This window comes from Pongo abelii, chromosome 19 (assembly GCF_028885655.2).
Source record: "Pongo abelii isolate AG06213 chromosome 19, NHGRI_mPonAbe1-v2.0_pri, whole genome shotgun sequence".
NCBI lineage: Eukaryota > Metazoa > Chordata > Mammalia > Primates > Hominidae > Pongo > Pongo abelii.
The window spans coordinates 45928951-45948559 of record NC_072004.2 but is presented as its reverse complement, the minus strand read 5'-3'; the positions used below and the strand labels follow the sequence as shown (position 1 = coordinate 45948559).

General features: G+C 41.9%; 2 protein-coding genes across 5 annotated transcripts in view; one reads left to right on the top strand and one right to left on the bottom strand.

Moving 5' to 3' along the window:
- ATAD5 (ATPase family AAA domain containing 5) overlaps positions 1 to 6513 on the top strand; it is a 66062-nt gene extending 59549 nt beyond the window's left edge. For all 4 annotated transcript variants that reach the window (XM_054536626.2, XM_024235148.3, XM_054536625.2 and 1 more), the window contains 4 exons: positions 957 to 1138; positions 1640 to 2496; positions 2910 to 3068; positions 3181 to 6513. In XM_054536626.2, the coding sequence (XP_054392601.2) occupies positions 957 to 1138; positions 1640 to 2496; positions 2910 to 3068; positions 3181 to 3259 (1277 nt within the window). In that variant the 3' untranslated portion in view covers positions 3260 to 6513. The remainder of the gene's footprint in view (positions 1 to 956; positions 1139 to 1639; positions 2497 to 2909; positions 3069 to 3180) is intronic.
- A 732-nt stretch (positions 6514 to 7245) lies between these two features.
- Positions 7246 to 15006, bottom strand: TEFM (transcription elongation factor, mitochondrial). The gene is made up of 4 exons (XM_002827224.5): positions 14354 to 15006; positions 12313 to 12776; positions 8666 to 8815; positions 7246 to 7866 (listed from the first exon to the last, which is right to left on the bottom strand). Exons 1-4 carry the CDS (start codon positions 14382 to 14384, stop codon positions 7429 to 7431), a joined length of 1083 nt encoding a protein of 360 aa, XP_002827270.1. The 5' UTR covers positions 14385 to 15006; the 3' UTR covers positions 7246 to 7428.
- Positions 15007 to 19609: the final 4603 nt, after the last annotated feature.

Below are 19609 nucleotides of genomic sequence, written 5' to 3'. Positions count from 1 at the left end.
ACAGGTGTGAGCCACTGCGCCCAGCTGAAATTACTGTTTCTTTTTTCTTCCCCCTTTGAGTCGGAGTCTCGCTCTGTTGCCGAGGCTGGAGTGCAGTGGCGTGATCTCGGCTCACTGCAACCTCCGCCTCCCAGGTTCAAGCTATTCTCCTGCTTCAGCCTCCCTAATAGCGGGGGCTACAGGCATGCATCACCACGCCTGGCTAATTTTTGTATTTTGAATAGAGACAAGGTTTCACCATGTTGCCCAGGATGGTCTCGAACTTGCCCAGGATGGTCTTGAACTCCTGAACTCAAGTGATCCACCTGCCTCAGCCTCCCAAAGTGCTGGGATTACAGGCGTGAGCCACCTCACCTGGCCTGAAATTATTAGGTATTTATTTTTCTTCTGTGACTTGCCTGCTCACAGTCCTTGCACTTTTTCTGTTGGATGGCTTTGAAAGTCCCCCACCATCACCTCACTTAATTTATCTCTTGGTAGAAATAATGCTTATGGCCAGGCGCAGTGGCTCACGCATGTAATCCCAGCACTTTGGGAGGTCGAAGGGGGCGGATCACTCGAGGTCAGGAGTCCGAGATCAGCCTGGCCAACATGGTGAAACCCTGTCTCTATTAAAAATACAAAAAGTAGCCGGGTGTGGTGGCGCGTGCCTGTAATCCCACCTACTTGGGAGGCTGAGGCAGGAAAATTGCGTGAACCCAGGAGCTGGAGGTTTCAGTGAGCTGAAATTGCACCACTGCACTTCAGCCTGGGTGATAGAGTGATACTCTGTCTTTAAAAAAAAATAATAAATAATAATGCTTATATTGTACTCTTAATGAATTAAACACATATGTGGAGAACTAAATGGGGGTATTTGTCCAGAAGATGTCAAAGGATCTCAGGCTTTAAATAATTGTTTGATACAATTTGTTTAATATATATAGAGAGAGCTAAGATTTTCTTTTATTTTGTAGGTGGAAATAGCAGAAATGTACAACTAGTTTGCTCTGAACATGGCCTTGATAACAAAATTTACCCTAAAAATACTAAAAAGAAACGTGTAGACCTTCCAAAATGTGACAGTGGCTGTGCTGAGACCTTGTTTGGCCTTAAGAACATTTTTTCCCCATCTGAAGACTTATTTTCATTTTTAAAGGTATTTTCAATGTCTATTTTGCAATGTTGAATTTATATTCCTTTTCATATTCCCAACATTAGCCTATCTTTTGAATCTTAAGTTAACTTAAATGTGCCTATGATTTGTATAAGCCTTAGGTCTCCGATTTTAACACATCCTACCACTTTGACAAATGGTGCATAGGCATTGCTCTGAATGCATATTATAGGATTTAGAATAGAATTTAGAAAATTTTTCAGATAGACTATTTCAGAGAAGTGGTTTTAAATAAATGAGCTTCTAATAATATTGGAGTATATACTAAATACATAGAGAATTTAATTCTCCAAATTAATAGTCTAAATTTAATTTTTAGACATAGTACTATTTTGATATATTAAATATAGATAAATAAAATTATGAGGGGTAGTGACTCAGTACTTTGAATTTAGAATAGGGATAACACTGTATTCATACAGGTAGAAAAGTATTCAAACTATGTACTGCTGTAACATTTCTTTACTCAAAATTGTTTTTCAGCACAAAATCACAACGAAGGAAGAATGGCATAAACTCATCCAGCTTCTTACAGAATTCCAAATGCGGAATGTAGATTTTTTATATAGTAATCTTGAGTTTATTCTACCATTACCAGTTGATACCATTCCAGAAACTAAAAACTTTTGTGGCCCATCAGTAACTGTGGATGCCAGTGCAGCAACAAAAAGTATGAATTGTCTTGCTAGGAAACATTCTGAAAGAGAACAGCCATTGAAAAAGTCCCAGAAAAAGAAACGAAAGAAAATATTGGTAATATTAGATGATAGTGATCTATTTGACACTGACTTGGACTTTCCTGATCAATCTGTTAGCCTGTCCTCTGTGTCGTCTTCCTCAAATTCAGAAGAAAGCAAAACCAGGGACGAAGAAAGCAAAGCCAGAGACAAAGGAAACAATCCAGAGACAAAGAAATCTATTCCTTGTCCTCCTAAAACAACTGCAGAAAAAAAATGTTCTGCCCTTGTTTCTCATTGTTTAAATTCTCTCTCTGAGTTCATGGATAACATGTCCTTCTTAGATGCCCTTTTAACTGATGTAAGGGAACAAAACGAATACGGTAGAAATGACTTTAGTTGGACAAATGGAAATGTTAAAAGTGGACTTTGTGATGAGTTTAGTCTTGAGAGTAATGATGGATGGACTTCTCAAAGCTCTGGAGAATTAAAGGCAGCTGCAGAAGCTCTCAGCTTTACTAAATGTTCTTCTGCTATTTCAAAAGCATTGGAAACCTTGAATTCTTGCAAGAAATTAGGAAGAGATCCAACCAACGATCTTACTTTTTATGTTTCACAAAAGCGCAATAATGTATACTTTAGTCAGTCAGCAGCTAATTTAGAGTAAGTCTTACTTCCTTTGCTTTTTATTTTTTGGTAATAAATGGTAAAGGGGAAATCATTAGAGTTTTTTCTTAATTTAAAAATGCTGTACTATTGATCATGGTAAGCCCTTAACATTAATAATGTAGCTTCTAATGAGACAGTTAAAGAGACCAGCTTGATCACTGGGAAGAGAAATAATGAGTGATTGGGGTGGATTTAGGTAATGCTTGAATGACTCAGGAAGGAGTTTGGTCTTGCTGTGATAGTTATTGAGATTTTTCAGTATGGGAGTGATTGATGTGTTGACAGGAAATTAATCTGGAAATGTCATCTGGTCTAGACCAGAGGCAAGGAAACTAAACTGGTTGTGATTGGGATTACTGCATTTTTCTTGGGCATTAAAAATTAAAAACAATGCATTACTTTTACAGCAATGCTTGGAAGAGGATATCACTCATTAAAAGTGTATTTTCGAGTCGATCTCTTCTCTATGTGGGTAATAGACAAGCTAGTATAATTGAATACCTGCCAACCCTTCGAAACATCTGTAAGACTGAGAAGCTAAAAGAACAAGGAAAAAGTAAAAGAAGGTAAAAGCTTTATTAAAAACAACATTTTAGATAGCTTTTTCAAGATTAATACATATTTTCATAAGATGAAAATGTTAATATTAAATTGTATTTTTCTTTGTAATTTTGACAGATTCCTGCACTACTTTGAAGGAATTCATCTTGACATTCCAAAAGAGACTGTGAATACTTTGGCAGCTGACTTCCCTTAATGTTCCATACTAACAATGCTTTGTATAGATTATCATGTGGTCCTCAAGATACATTTTTATATTACGTAGATCTTCATGGAAAAGTATATTTCTCAATGTACATTTTAAACAAACAATTTGTATATTTTTTATTGGCGGGTAAATATTTAAAATATTTGAGTTACAAATTGTATATATGATTGTAATATTTTTTTCTGAATTTTTTGTATTATCTGATTTAGCTTTGTTGGAGTATTTTTTGTATGTGAGTGAACTGTTTCTGGAAGGTAGAGTTCATTAAGATGAACTCCCTATTTCAAGTGTTTATATTATATATTAGCTTAATATTCAGATACATTATCTTGGCTGCTAACATTAGTGTCACTAAAGTTGGTATACAATCTCCCACTGCTAAATTTGACTGGCTTTACAAAAAAAGAAAAAAGTAAAACAAAAACATTATCTGGTGAATTATATTTTTAACCTAAAAGTTAAGGATCCTTATATTGTACAGTTTTTTTGTGTGTGCTTTTTTTTTTTTTTTTTTTTTTTTTTTGAGACGGAATCTCGCTCTGTCACCCAGGCTGGAGTGCAGTGGCCTGGTATCGGCTCAGTGCAACTTTTGCCTCCCGGGTTCAAGCGATTATCCTGCCTCAGCCTCCTGAATAGCTGGGATTACAGGCATGTGCCACCTTGCCCAGCTAATTTTTGTATTTTTAGAAGAGACAGGGTTTTACCATGTTGGTTAGGCTGGTCTCTAACTCCTGACCTCAAGTGATCCATCTGCCTTGGCCTCCCAAAGTGCTGGGATTACAGGCATGAGCCACCACGCCTGGCCTATATTGTACAGTTTTGAACAGTATAGATGCATACCTGTTTACAAATGTGTATGAAGATAGATATTTTTACCTCTTATTTGTTCAATTTACTTTTTCTTGTATTAATTAGTATATTGATCTAATTAAAGGTTAAAGCTAAAGGCTTTACGAAATGTTTAAAAAAGAGTTCAGATGTAATCATCTTGATAAATATGTATATTGTATGGGTTTGAATATAGGATATAACTTAAAGATTTCATCCCTATACAGAAGAGAGAATAAGATCTTCTGAAGTTTTTTTTTTTGAGACAGAGTTTCGCTCTGATTGTCCAGGCTGGAGTGCAATGACGTGCTCTCGGCTTACCACAACCTCCGCCTCCCAGGTTCAAGCGATTCTCCTGCCTCAGCCTCCCGAGTAGCTGGGATTACAGGCACCTGCCACCATGCCCGGCTAATTTTGTATTTTTAGTAGAGACAGGGTTTCTCCATGTTGGCCAGGCTGGTCTCCAACTCCCGACCTCAGGTGATCTGCCTGCCTTGGCCTCCCAAAGTGCTGGGTTTACAGGCATGAGCCACTGTGCCCAGCCTGAAGTATTTTTTAAAATATTTTTAAATTTTTTTTTATTTTTAGGTTTATAATAATTCAGGGAAAAAATCTTTATCTTTTTTTTTTTTTTTTTTAAGAGGTCTCACTCTTGATCTCACTCTTGTTGCCAGGCTGGAGTGCAATGGCACAATCATAGTTCACCACAGCCTCAAACTCCTGAGCTCAAGTGATCCTCCTTTTTTGGCCTCCCAAAGCATTGGGATTATGGGTGTGAGCCACTGCACCCAGCCTTTTCATTTTTGTTTGTTTATTTGTTTGAGATTGAGTTTCACTCTTGTTGTCCAGGCGGGAGTGCAATGGCATGATCTCAGCTCACTGCAACTTCTACCTCACAGGTTTAAGCGATTCTCCTGCCTCAGCCTCCTGAATAGCTGAGATTACAGACATGTGCCACCACGCCCAGCTAATTTTGTATTTTTAGTAGGGACAGGGTTTGTCCACGTTGGCCAGGTTGGTCTTGAACTTCTGACCTCAGGTGATCCGCCCGCCTTGGCCTCCCAAAGTACTGAGATGACAAGCGTGAGCCACTGAGCCCAGCCCTTTTCATTCTTAAAGATAGTAAATTCCTGTAAGATTTAGATTAACTTTTGTGATAATGCCATGTTTCTGTTATGAACAACTAGGTAGTTGGAGAAACTATTAAAATAGAAAACAGTGGCAAAGGAGATGGTTTGGATGGAAAGAGAATGATTTCCTTTTTAGACATGCATAGTTTGAGGTATCTATATTTCCAAAGTGGAGATGTTTAGGTACACAATGACATATGTAAATGTAGAAACTATTTGTGTGTGGCAACAGGTCTAGAGTGTATACCAACTCTAGGGAGTTGGAGGTGCTAGAGAAGGGAGGGCTTCCATTTCTTGCTTTATGTTTCAGATTATTTGAAGTTTTTTTCAACAAATATATTTCACTTTTAGATTATAGAAAATGTTTATGTTACAGAAAATATTTAATACTTTTGTTTTTTTTTAAGAGATGGGGCCTTGCTACATTGCCCAGTCTGGCTTCAAACTCCTGGGCTCAAGTGATCCTCCCACCTCAGCTTCCAAGTAGCTGGCAGGCATGCACCACTGATATTTAATACTTTGACATCAAAGAGACTTAGGTTCATAAAGAAGATATATTGAGGACCTCAACTAATGTAGACAATGGTAAAATGGACATCAAAAGATGGTGTATCAAGTTAAAATATTGCAAAGTTAAAAAATGAGCCTGCTGGGCACGGTGGCTCATGCCTGTAATCCCAGCGCTTTGGGAGGCCGAGGCAGGAGGATCACAAGGTCAGGAGTTCGAGATTAGCCTGGCCAATATAGTGAAATTCTGTCTCTACTAAAAATACAAAAATTAGCCAGGCATGGTGGTGCATGCCTGTCTGTAGTCCCAGCTACTTGGGAGGCTGAGACAGGAGAATTGCTTGAACCCAGGAGGCAGAGGTTGCAGTGAGCCGAGATCATGCCACTGTACTCCAGCCTGGGCAACAAAGCCAGACTAGGTCTCCAAAAAAAAAAAGAAAAAAAACAGCCTATTAGACAAAGCTTGTTTGCTTGTTTTTGGGTAATAAGAGTTGAGCTGATGAAAGTCATCTTTTGGGGCTGGGTATGGTGGCTTACACCAGTAATCCCAGCACTTTGGGAGGCTGAGGCAGGAGGATTGCTTGAGGCCAGGAATTTGAGCCCAGCCTGGGCAACAAGGTAAGACCCTGTCTCTACAAAAAATAAATTAGCCGGGTATGGTGGCATGTGCCTGTAGTCCTAGCTATTCAAGAGATAGAGGCAGGAGGATTGCTTGAGGCCAGGAGGTGCTGCAGTGAACTGTGATTGTGCCATTGCACTCTAGCCTGGTGATAGAGACCCTGTCTCAAAAAAAGAAAATCGGCTTTTGGAGGCAGTGTAGCAAACCACATTCTACTTAGAGAATAAGGACGATTCTATAAGCTGTATTATCAGTTATCTTTAGCTTTATTCTTTCTTTTTGAGACGGAGTTTTGCTCTTGTTGCCTTGGCTGGAGTGCAATGGCACGATCTCGGCTCACTGCCACCCAGTTCAAGCGATTCTCCTGTCTCAGCCTCCCGAGTAGCTGGGGCTACAGGCATGCGCCACCACACCCGGCTAATTCTGTATTTTTTTTTTTTAGTAGAGACAGGGTTTCTCCACTTTGGTCAGGCCAGTCTCAAAACTCCTGACTTCAGGTGATCCACCCGCCTCAGCCTCCCAAAGTGCTGGGATTACAGGCGTGAGCCACCATGCCTGGCCAGCTTTATTCTAAGTACCACCTAGGAAAACCATTATTCCCTATTTTAACAATATGATAATAATGCAAATGTTTAGTATAGATAGTATTTGCTTTTAAAGGGAGATAACTTTGTTTCTTGTTTTGTCAATTTGGCATCTTACTGTTTCTTTTTTTTAATGAAAAATGTTTAAAACTTATGTGGTCTTGCTATGTTGCCCAGGCTGCTCTTGAGCTCCTGGGCACAAGCAGTCCTCCTGCCTCAGCCTCCCACAGTGCTGGGATTATTGGCATAAGCCACTGCACCAAGCCCCATGTTACTGTTTAACACATTAACCTGAGAGGCACAGAATCTCATAAAATGTTTATTGATTTGGTCTTGGCTTATTATGTAAACCATTTAATAGCCAAAAGTCAGAATTTAAACATCTAAAATACACTCAAAATGTGTTCTTTTCCAATAACATGGATGTTCACAACAGTTGGTGTTACGTTAGAGCTAATAATTATACTTTAGCACATTAACCTCAGAATTCTAAGGCTCAGAGTCAAACACTGCTAATTCATAGAAGGCAATAGCTTGTAATAATGAATCATAAAGCTCTTCTACTCTTTGTAGTTCAGTAGATAAAAACATATGTCTGTAGTGAACTATTTTATCTGATGGGAAGAACACCCGAGGATCCGCCTTCAGTATAGAATCGGAGAGAAACTGCTTCACTAGCTCTTTTCCACTACTCCGGGAGTCACCAATCATCAGTTTAAAATGCTTCCCCACTGCGTTTCGATTCATGCTCAGCACCTGATGCTGCCCATCCTGGGCAAAAGTTTTATTTAATAAGGCATACAGCATGGCTTCCATGATATGAAAATGTAACAGTATTGGAAACAGAGAGGAGTTCTGAATGGAAAGTCCTGTTTTTTCCAGAACATAGAAATCTGCTTTAGGCATCTTTGAAATGATCGAGGAAATCTTTTAAAAAAAGACAAAGGAGCAGAAATAATTAATTACATTTTATGTTTGGTCCCCTCTCTGTCCCACTTCTATTTAAAAATATTATAATTAGTTAATTTATACTATATCACTATTGACAACTTTGAAATAACTGAAAAAGCCATTTTATGAGCAGTCTGGTTCTGGTCATGGTTATGTCACAACAACAGCTAAGCTAAGCTGTTTAGTCCCCCTAAGTACCAGTTTCTTGATCTGTACAGTGGACTTCATAATTTCTAAAATATGTATTGGCTTTAAGATTAGACAACTTAAAACTTTTATTAACCTTCAAACATTTTCTGGGATAGAGCATAGGGTTAGAATAACTAGCAAGAATCAATCACCTCTGCAACTGACTAATCACATCAGATGCTTGACTGAACCACAGATTTCATATGTATAATCAAGGTGGTAATTCCTGACCATTAAGGTGATAATTCCTGACCATTTCACAAGGTTTTGAAAACTCAAATGAGACAATGTGATGGCATTTTGAAAAATAAGCTTTATAAATAAAAGTGATAATGTTCTATAACATTTAGAATGAAATACCATTGATTTTCTCAGTATCTGCCTTTGATGCATGAGGCATTTCTTGAACTAACTAAAGGTTGAATTTTTAAAAATCAAAGGTGATGGAAAACAATAGGAACAAGTGAGTAACAAGTACCAGAAGAAAACCCATCTTTACTATTTTATTACATTCCTTTTGGGACCAAAAGATTAAACTACACAAGGAGCTCTAGCAGGTAGGAATCTGGAGGTGCAACTGCCTTACCTCTTCTAAATAGACTGATGATGAGTATATTCCCCTCATTAAACTCCAGCGGTCACTTTGCTGCCAGTCCAGCACTGTCAATTTACGATCAAGGTGAGCCCAGGCAATTCTTCGAGTACCAAAAACGATAGATATGATACTATTAACTGCCTAAAAGAAAAGACTGATTTAATTAGAAGTATAAACATTTTAGTTTTTTCTTTTTTTGAGACGGAGTCTCGCTCTGTCGCCCAGGCTGGAGTGCAGTGGCGCAATCTCGACTCACTGCAAACTCCACCTTCTGGGTTCATGCCATTCTCCTGCCTCAGCCTTCTGAGTAGCTGGGACTACAGGTGCCACCACACCCGGCTAATTTTTTATATATTTTTTAGTAGAGATGGGGTTTCACCGTGTTAGCCAGGATAGTCTCGATCTCCTGATTACATGATCCACCTGCCTCGGCCTCCCAAAGAGCTAGGATTACAGGCACGAGCCACTGCGCCTGGCTAGAAGTGTAAACATTTTACAGATGCAAACATAATCTACAAATTCAGAATGCCTAACTAGTTTATGTAATATAAACTTATTTATAGTTTATGAACTGAGAATTATTAAAGAAATGCAGGAGTAATTATTATTTTGTTTGAGATGGAGTCTCGTTCTGTCACCTAGGCTGGAGTGCAGTGGCGCAATCAGCTCACTGCAACATCCACCTCCCAGATTCAAGCAATCCTTCTGCCTCAGCCACCTGAGTAGCTGGGATTACAGGTAACTGCCACCACACCCAGCTAATTTTTGTATGTTTAGTAGAGACGGGGTTTCACCATGTTGGCCAGGCTGGTCTTGAACTCCTGACCTCAAGTGATCCACCCGCCTCTGCCTCCCAAAGTGCTGGGATTACAGGTGTGAGCCACCAAAATTAAAAGGTAACCAGCAGCAGTCAGTTTATAGATAAAGGACCTATACTCATTCTCAGCACCTTGCCCAAAGTAGGCATTCAAACTCAAGTGTAGCCAGGGTCTGCACTAGATACTAGGAAACAACAAATGTAACTGTACATTATAAGAAATACCACCATAAAACTATTGTAGAGAGAAGTGGTCAGGGAAGGTTTACTGGAGGACTAGGAGAATGAGACAGTAAATGGGAAGTTATTTCACCCAGATGTCTGGAAAGATAGGCTGTTTGACATCTCACACTCTGGCAGTAGAATAAAGACTGAATAGGAAAACGGCAGAGGACAAGGCAGATGTCTATAAAGGTAAGTAACTTGCTTTATCCTGAGTGCTACAGGGGCCACTAAAATAACAGAATTTTAAGGAATAACATAAGATTTACATTTCAGAAAAATCCTTGATGGTGTAAAAGATGGGCTGGAGGGAACTAAAGGTAGGGATCTGTGTTAGGTACCTGTTATAACATGAGAAAGTGTTAAGAATTGAAGACAATGACAGAAGGAAAAGAAACAGATAGTGGGAGCAGAATTAATACATGGGTTTAACGAGGAGTCTAGAATAATTCCAGTTTTGTATCAGTGACTGAATGGCATCATTAATGATGATGAAGATAGGAGTCACATGACCTAGGGAAGGTGGGAAGAAATTTTTTTGTTTTGGTTTGTTTTTAATGCATTAAGTTTGGGTTGCCTATAGGGCTTCTAAGAGGAGATATATAATAAGTAATTGAATATTTAGATTTTTTTTCCTATCAAGTCTGGGCTGACGATGAAGTACAACGCTATCACCTTTCCCCAACATGGCTCACTTAGTTATTATATTAACAAACTAATATAGAAATAGATACAGCGGCAAATAAACAGGAACAATTAGTTGTATACCCATCTCCCTTTCATGGCTAAGGACTGGATAAATATCTTAAAGACAAAATAGTATAGATGCCCAAAATACAGACTTCCTTTTGGTTTTCTTTAGCTCAGTGACTCTCAAGCTTTAGTGTGCACAAGCATTACTGAACCAGACTACACACAATACTTCGTGGGCAATAGATTTTTTCTTAAAGGATTTTACTGCATGACTTATATCTCCATAAAAACTGACTTAAAATCCAGCCCCCTAAATAAGATGCAACTCCACTCTAATCTGGGTATAAACAGTTTTGGCCATGAATTTGGATGAGAATTCTCCCTGAAGAATTTGGTTGAAATATGTTCCAGATCAATTGCAGCAGTTCTACTTGGAGTCCATGAGTGAACTTAACAGAATCTGCCAGTCCTCTGAAACTGTGTAGTATTCTGTGTATATGTGCTATACCTTTTTCTATGGGAAGAGGGTCCACAGCTTTCATCAGGTTTTCAAAAGTACCCATATTCCTCAAAAAACTGGGACCCATTGGTCCAGAAAAAAAATGGTGCTTATGATTTTTATGAGATAATGATTATCAAGCAATGTTACACAGGACATGAGTTCCTCTAAAGTTTAATACTTGAGTGCTGTGGCCGGACGCAGTGTCTCACACCTGTAATCTCAGCACTTTGGGAGCCCGAGGCAGGTGGATCACGAGGTCAACAGATCAAGACTGTCCTGGCCAACATGGTAAAACCTCATCTCTACTAAAAATACAAAAATTAGCTGGGCGTGGTGGTGTGTGCCTGTAGTTCCAGCTACTCAGGAGGCTGAGGCAGAAGAATCGCTTGAACCTGGGAGGTGGAGGTTGTTGTGAGATCATGCCACTGTACTCCAGCCTGGCAACAACAGCACAAGACTCTGTATCAAAAAAAAAAAAATTGACTGCTGTGTCAAATATTTCTAGTATTTTTTTTTTTAAGACAATGGAAAAAGAATTGCTTTTAGAATGGTTTTTTTTTTTTTTTTTTTTTTTTTTTTTTGAGACAGAGTCTTGCTCTGTAGCCAGGCTGGAGTGCAGTGGCATGATCTCAGCTCACTGCAACCTCTGCCTCCCAGGTTCAAGAGATTCTCTTGCCTCAGCCTCCTGAGTAGCTGGGACTACAGGCCCGTGCCACCATGCCCGGCTAAATTTTGTATTTTTAGTAGAGATGGGCTTTCACCACATTGGCCAGGATGGTCTTGATCTCTTGACCTTGTGATCTGCCCGCTTTGGCCTCCCAAAGTGCTGGGATTACAGGTGTGAGCCAGCCGCTTTTTTTTTTTTTTTTTTTTAAATCTTACCTATAGACTTGCATGATTCAAGATAAAATGCTTTTTAAAGGAGAAAAGGTACAGAAAATAATTTTAAATTCTGCCGGAAAGACTGGTATAATGTTCTAAAGTCACTCACTGGCCATAACCTATCTTTGCTCCTTAATTTCTCATTAATCCCAACATCACCCTTAGACACAGCCTAGTATCTCCAATGACACTCCTCTTAAATAAGCCTTGCCTAGACCTGCTTCTCAACATCAACTGTTCTTTCTACCTAAAATGCCCTCCCCTCTCAGCCAAAGGATCTCTCTTTTAAGATCTAAATTGAGTTCTTCCAGTAAACTTTCCACAACAGTCACAGCCCATTGTTTTCTCTCCTCTCAACTGCCAATTTACTATCTGTACATCTCATTATTTGGTAGTGATCATATACTTGCCAACTAAACCTGAAGAACCTGTCTTAGCCACTTCCCAACCCAATGCCCAGAAGAGTGCTTTCTAGAGTAGGTTCTCAAATATTAGGCAATATAGCAGATATGAAGAATATACCTTAAGTCTTTCTCTTTCTATGTCTGGTTTGAGGAGCTTTCTCAGGAACCGGTTTTCCGGTGACTTTCTTTTTTCCCTTCCAGTCTTTGGACAAAGTATGGAGTTACAAACTTGAACTGTACTTTTATACTTAAGCAAGGGCACATTCATTAAACTCTCTAAATTCTGAAATGGCCCAAAGTTTTCTCTGTGCTCTACGATATTGATGGACCTTCTTCCACGAAGCAATCGGAAAGCTTCAAGTTCTTTAGTAGATGCTGTATTCAACACATGCAAGATGGAAGCCTGCTGTTCTGAAGAGAAGAGCTTGTCAAGTGCATTTTCGGACTCCTTTGCATTTTCATCACAAAAAGTAACATTGGGAGTAATTTTCTTAGGTGTAGTGGATTTTTTCCGACAGCAGAAATTATGTAAGGCCCAGAACAGGGATGACCTCGACGGGGTCAGAAAGCATCTCCACCTCTCTAAAAGGAAAATTTAGCAAAATATAAGTTGGATGTCCTACTTCCTTTAGGGTTAGTTGCAAGCTTGACTAGATCCTTTGCAAAGTCACAAATACTTTCCTGGAATTTAAGAACTAGTAGAGGACAATATTAAATTGTCCTGGAGAATCATCTTCTTTTTTTTTTTTTTTTTTTTTTTTTTTTTGAGACGAAGTCTTGCTCTGTTGCCCAGGCTGGAGTGCAGTGGCCGATCTCGGCTCACTGCAAGCTCCGCCTCCCAGGTTCACGCCATTCTCCTGCCTCAGCCTCCCAAGTAGCTGGGACTACAGGCGCCTGCCACCACGCCCGGCTAATTTTTTGTATGTTTAGTAGAGACGGGGTTTCACAGTGTTAGCCAGGATGGTCTCCATCTCCTGACCTCGTGATCCGCCCACCTCAGCCTCCCAAAGTGCTGGGATTACAGGCGTGAGCCACTGCGCCCGGCCCGAGAATCATCTTTAAAAGAGGATTAGTTTTTAAACTATATTATATAGAGTTTTAAATAGAGCTTTTGTTGTTTTCGAGTCACGAGAGATGTCTTCCGATTTTTATGGATCAGTCCGAAGTTTTACTACCTAGAAAATTGTATTTTATACCCATCAGGAAGCAAGTAGTTGAAATAATTATTCCAACTGCTTAACGTTTTTGATATTTTTAATTTAGAGGAATCTTTTTGTAACTAATATTTCCTGTTAAGGTTTGTCTTAGGCCGGGCGCGGTGACTCACGCTTATAATCCCAGCACTTTGGGAGGCCGAGGTGGGCGGATCACCTGAGGTCGGGAGTTCGAGACCAGCCTGACCAACATGGAGAAACCCTGTCTCTACTAATAATACAAAATTAGCCGGGCGTGGTGGCACATGCCTGTAATCCCAGCTACTCGGGAGGCTGAGGCAGGAGAATCGCTTGAACCCGGAAGGCGGAGGTTGCAGTGAGCCGAGATCGCATCATTGCACTCCAGTCTCGGCAACAAGAGCGAAACTCTGTCTTCACTTCCATTTTCACATTTTAGTATCTCATCTGGTGGAACTAAATAAAATTAAATTTTATACGTTTATAAGAAATGTTTCAGCTAAGTGGTAGATTTAAGGGCAGTTTTATTTTCTTCCGTACACTTTTCAAGACTTCTACACGACGTTTTTGCAAGTATGAGAAACACCATACAATGCATAACTGTAAAACCAGTGGGAAGTCACTCTAACATCGCAGCCAGAGGAAAGTAATGCGGCCAGAGGTAACCAAGCGGCTGTGAGAATCTGAACCATCCGCCCACTCTGAGGAGCCACCCGTGGACCCTGAGGTCAGGGAAGCACAAATGTTCCGAAAACTGCCCCGTCAGCTAGGCTGGGGCCCCAAGAGAGGGACCTGAACAAGGGACATGAGGAAGGAAACACTCTAGGACATGACGGACATGAGGAAGGAAACACTCTAGGACATGACGGACATGAGGAAGGAAACACTCCAGGTTCCTCCAGAATACCTCCAGCCGTATTCCATTAGCCTCTAGGGTCAGAGGCTAATGACAGACGGGAAATTACCCCAGAGTTCCAAGCACCCTACCTCCCGCCGTGAAGAGGACAGACCCGCTCATCTCCAAATTGAATCAGTAGGTCCAGTCTTCCTCCATTGACTTCCGGTTCCTGCGTGCTGCGCCCAAAAGCGCTCGGCCTGCACTCGGCGGAAAGGTTGTTGTCCAAGCGGCGTTCCGGGGCAAGGCCCGAGGTGTGTCCCGCTGAGCATTGGGTCGTCCGCTTCTGGGCTGCGGGCTTCCGGGCGGGCGCCTGCCGAGGCCCTGTCCCCGGATCCCGAGTCCCTGGCTGGCCCGCAGTCTTCTTCCACTGCACCGGGGAAACGTTCTTGCCCCTACCGACTCCTGAGAGCCGCTGGGCCGAATCTCCAGGAAGGCGATTCCGAGGCCAGTTTTAGTCTGTAGTGGGCAAAGTCCCTCCTTAGTGGAGACTCCCTGGGTTTCTCCTAGACACTTAAGATTGAGGAGCTCCTGTTGAGGCCCAGCCTGTGGCGCCGGGAGCGGGATCAGGTAGGGGCAGCGTAGACAAGGTCCTCAAATAACCTTTTCACCAGGTAGACTGGAATAACGGGGAGAGATGCGAAGTGTTTCAGGAGCTCAGCGGGGAAACAGGGCAGGCAAGGGATTAGGTAAAGGCAAGGGAGGAGGAGATTGCGTTGGCGCTGGAGCGGTATTCCTCTTAGAAGGGATAAAGAGAGATGAATGAAGCACCGAATTTAGTTGGTCCTTGAATAATGGGTGGAGCAGTTGAATACTCCACCAGGTAGGAAGCCTGAAGTCCCCGAGGTTTATGATTTGCAGAGTCAGACTGGAGAGTGTTTTCAGAAAATTGGCCATATACTGTATAGCGAATGTGAGGCTGGATTGCAGGTGAAGAGCCTGGGAGCAATGAGAAGTCGCGAAGAGAGTGTATTATCTTCCCAGGTGAGAGGCAAGCGTAAGGAATTTTTTTCTTTTTTTTTTTTTGAACAGTCTTGCTCTGTCGCCCAGGTTGGAGTGCAGTGGTGTGATCTGGACTCACTGCAAACTCCGCCTCCCGATTTCAAGTGATTCTCGTGCCTCAGCCTCCCGAGCAGCTGAGATTACAGGCGAGCGCCACCACGCCCGGCTAATTTTTGTATTTTTAGTAGAGACAGGTTTCACCATGTTGGCCAGGCTGGTCTCGAACTCCTGACCTCAGGTGATCTGCCTGAGTTGGCCTCCCAAAGTGCTGGGATTACAGGCGTGGGCCACTGCGCCTGACCAACCGTAAGGAATTGAACCTGGGAGATGTAAGGAGAGTGGAAAGAAAAGAATTCTTTCTGGAAGATGAGGAGCCAGTTTTGTGAAAAACGGGAAATTCAGGAGGGAGGGAAAGGTGATGAGTTTGTGTTTTTGTGAGGCAGCAATGGGTTGATTGTTTGTGTCTGGAAGGCAGTGGGGATGTAGGGGAATCATAAGTATTAATAAAATGCGCTGGTCGGGAGCAGTGGCTCGCGTCTGTAATTCCAGCACTTTGGGAGGCCGAGACGGGCGGATCGCTTGAGCTCACAAGTTCCAGACCACCCTGGGCAACATGGCGAAACCCCGTCTCTACGAAAAAATTAGCCGGGTGTGGTGGAGCACGCCTGTTATCGCAGCTACTCAGGAGGCTGAGGTGGGAGAATCACCTGAGCCCGGGAGGTAGAGGTTGCAGTGAGTGGAGATCGTGTCACCACACTCCAGCCTGGGGGAGTCTCAAAAAAAGAAAAAAAAATTGCTCATAGGAAGTCTAGAAACCTTGGCAGTTTCTGGGGAACTTAGGAATCTGACAAGAAATAACATCAACTTTTTTCTGCAAAATCCTCCAAATCAGGAGGAAATAATTTCCTCACCTGTAGGGCTTATTCAACTTACTGAGATGTTATGATTGAATTGCATCCTTCAAAACAGATTTGTTGAAGTCCTAACCCCCAGTACCTTATTATTTCCAAATAAGATCATTGTAGATGTAACTAATTAAAATGAGGACACGAAGGCCGGGCGCGGTGGCTCACGCCTGTAATCTCAGCGCTTTGGGAGGCCGAGGAGGGGGGATTACGAGGTCAGGAGATCGAGACCATCCTGGATAACACGGTGAAACCCCGTCTCTACTAAAAAATACAAAAAATTAGCCGGGCATGGTGGCAGACGCCTGTAGTCCCAGCTACTCGGGAGGCTGAGGCAGGAGAATGGCGTGAACCCGGGAGGCGGAGCTTGCAGCGAGCTGAGATGGCACCACTGCACTCCAGCCTGGGCGACAGAGCGAGGCTCTGTCTCAGAAAAATGAATAAGTAAATAAATAAAATGAGGACACGCTGGACTGGAGCAGGGACTAATCCAACATGGCTGCTGTTCTTATGAGAAGATGGCTCTGTGAATGCCACGTGAAGATGGAAGCAGAGATTGGAATGATGCATCTACAAACCCAGGAAGGCCAAGGGTTTCCAAAAGTCACTAGAAACTAGGAGACAGGCATGGGCCAGAGTCCCCTCAGAGCTCTTTGAAGGAACAAGCCCGGATAACACCTTGATTTTGGGCTTCCAGCCTCCTGAACTGGAGAGAATAAATCACCAGTTTGTGGTCATTTGTTACAGCAGCCCTAAGAAACTAATACAAGAGGCCATAAGCAGTCCTGGTGATGCTTTCAGAGATGGTCTGGTTCGCTAGCAAGACACAGTTTATCACTTACTAACTGCATCACCATAGTCAGTTTCTTATCCTCTCTGAACCTCACCTTCCTCATTTGTAAAATGAAGTTAATGGTACCTACCTCACAGGGCTGCTTGGAGGATGAATGAGAAACTGGATGCAAAGAACCCAGCATAAGATAAGAGTTCAATCAATGTGGTTTTGCCCAGTAAAGCATCCCCCCTCTTCTTGAGAAATGATTATGAATGACCTATAGGGGAATCACCCTCCTTCCTGAAAGCATTTATTCAGAAATATGCTTTGAGCAGAGCCAGAAATACAAAGGAAAGAGACAAATATTGCCCGATTTACTGTAAACCAGAATTGATGCCTCCAAAATGAAAGTCACTGTCTTCCCCCAAAAACTAGCTCCTTCTCACTTTCCTGTTTTTGTCACCCAGATGCAGGTGTCTCTGGCTCCTTCTACTCCTTCCATCATTATGTCTAGCCTGTTATCTAGTTTCTGTGTTTTTAAAACTTTTGACTGATCCAGGATACACATGTGAAATAAAAGTTTCATTTAAAAAAAAAAAAGGCCAGGTGTGGTGGTTCAACACTTGTAATACCAGCACTTTGGGAGAGCAAAGCAGGCAGATTGATTGAGCCCAGGAGTTCATGACCAGCCTGGGCAACATGGCAAGACCCCATCTTTACCAAAAATACCAAAAAAATTAGCTGGGCATGGTGGTATGCGCCTGTAGTTCCAGCTACTTGGGAGGCTGAGGTGGGATAATCCCTTAAGCCTGGGAGGTGGAGGTCGTAGAGAGCAGAGATTGCACCACTGTACTCAAGCCTGGGTGGCAGAGTAAGACCCTGACTAAACAAAAAACAAAAACAACCATTGTATTTTTGCATGTGATACAACCTGATATTTTCTATTTCCTTTTTTTTTTTTAAGTTGGGAGTGCAAAAGGTTTACTGAAAAAAACAAAAACAAGCTAAAATCTGTTTTGAAGCCTGTAGGACATTAGGGGGAGATGTCCAATAGATAGAGATGCACGTCTGAAGCTAAGGAGGAGCACTGAGCTGGGGTGTAGGTTTGGAGGCCGTCAGCCTGTAGAGATGGTACTTTACTCATGAGAACAGATGCGAGGAGCCAGGGAGAGGCGGTAGGCGTGAGAAAAGCACAGTGAGATAAGGAGAGAACTCCTTGGGAGCACCACCATTAGATGTGGTTAGAGGATTTGGATTCCCAAGAAGATTGAGAAACAATGTTCAGATTTAAAAGGAAACAGGAGGCTGGGCACTGTGGCTCACGCCTGTAATCCCAGCACTTTGGGAGGCCAAGGCAGGCAGATCACCTGAGGTCAGAAGTTCGAGACCAGCTTGGCCAACATGGTGAAACCCCATCTCTACTAAAAATACAAAAATTAGCCAGGCGTGGTGGTGGGCGCCTGTAATCACAGCTACTTGGGAGGCTGAGGCAGGAGAATGGCCTGAACCTGGAGGCAGAGGTTGCGGTGAGCCGAGATTGCACCACTGCATTCCAGCCTGGGCGATAAGAGAGAGACTCCGTCTCAAAGAAAACCAAAAACCAAAAAACACCACATTGCAATACCACTACACACCCATCAGAATTGCTACTGTAAATCTCATACATTGCTGATGGAAGTGTGGGTTGGTTGAATCACTTTGAAAAACTGGCAATATCTACTAAAGCTGAAGATTTGTATATCCTATGGTCCTGCAGTCCAGCCCCTGGGTGTATATCCAACAGAATGCAAACAGATGTGCACTAAAGGACATGCAACTAGTGGAGCTATATGTATAAAATTGCCAGTATTTGCCAGTTGTCTATTTGCAAAAATGGCAATTTCACATGGTTAAACCTGATTACAAGAATGTTCATAGCAGCACTATTTGTATTAGCCAAAACCTGGAATATCTCAATGGCAGATTATTGCGTATATATTGAATAAACGTTTCACCCAGTAACATGAGTAAATCCCACAAACGTGATGTTGAATGAAAGAAGCCACACAGCTATATATAAAGTACAAAAACAAGCCGGGTGTGGTGGCTCACGCCTGTAATCCTAGCACTTTGGGAGGCCAAGGCAGGCAGATTGCCTGAGCTCAGGAGTTCAAGATCAGCCTGGGCAACATGGTGAAACCTGGACTCTACTAAAAATACAAAAAATTAGCCAGGTATGGTGGCAGGAGCCTGTAGTCCCAGCTACTCGGGAGGCTGAGGCACAAGAATTGCTTGAACCCAGGAGGTGGAGATTGCAGTGAGCCAAGATTGAGATCGTGCCATTGCACTTCAGCCCAGGCAAAAAAGTGAGACTCTGTCTCCGGGAAAAAAAAAAACAGACTAAACTAATCTATCATGATAAACATGAGATTACCTTTGGGACTAGTCACTAAAGAGAGAATGGGAATGTTTTGGGATGCTGGTTGTCCTCTTTTTTTTAAAAAGCTCTATATGCTAGTTAAACATGTGTGTGCACTTTGTAAAATTCATTAAGCTGCATACTTGTGATTTGTGCACTTTTCTGTATTTGTTATACTTCAGTAAAATATTACTTAAAAGTTTAATTCTTGGATGGGCATGTTGGTTCACGCCTGTAATCCTTACACTTTGGGAGGCTGAGGTGGGAA

Coding starts and splice junctions, on each gene's coding strand:
- TEFM (XM_002827224.5), bottom strand. CDS start 14,384: ATGAGCGGGTCTGTCCTCTTCACGGCGGGAG. Junction 12,777..14,353: donor TGTCCTCTTCACGGCGGGAG/GTAGGGTGCTTG, acceptor TTTTCCTTTTAG/AGAGGTGGAGATGCTTTCTG. Junction 8,816..12,312: donor TAGAAAGAGAAAGACTTAAG/GTATATTCTTCA, acceptor CTTTTCTTTTAG/GCAGTTAATAGTATCATATC.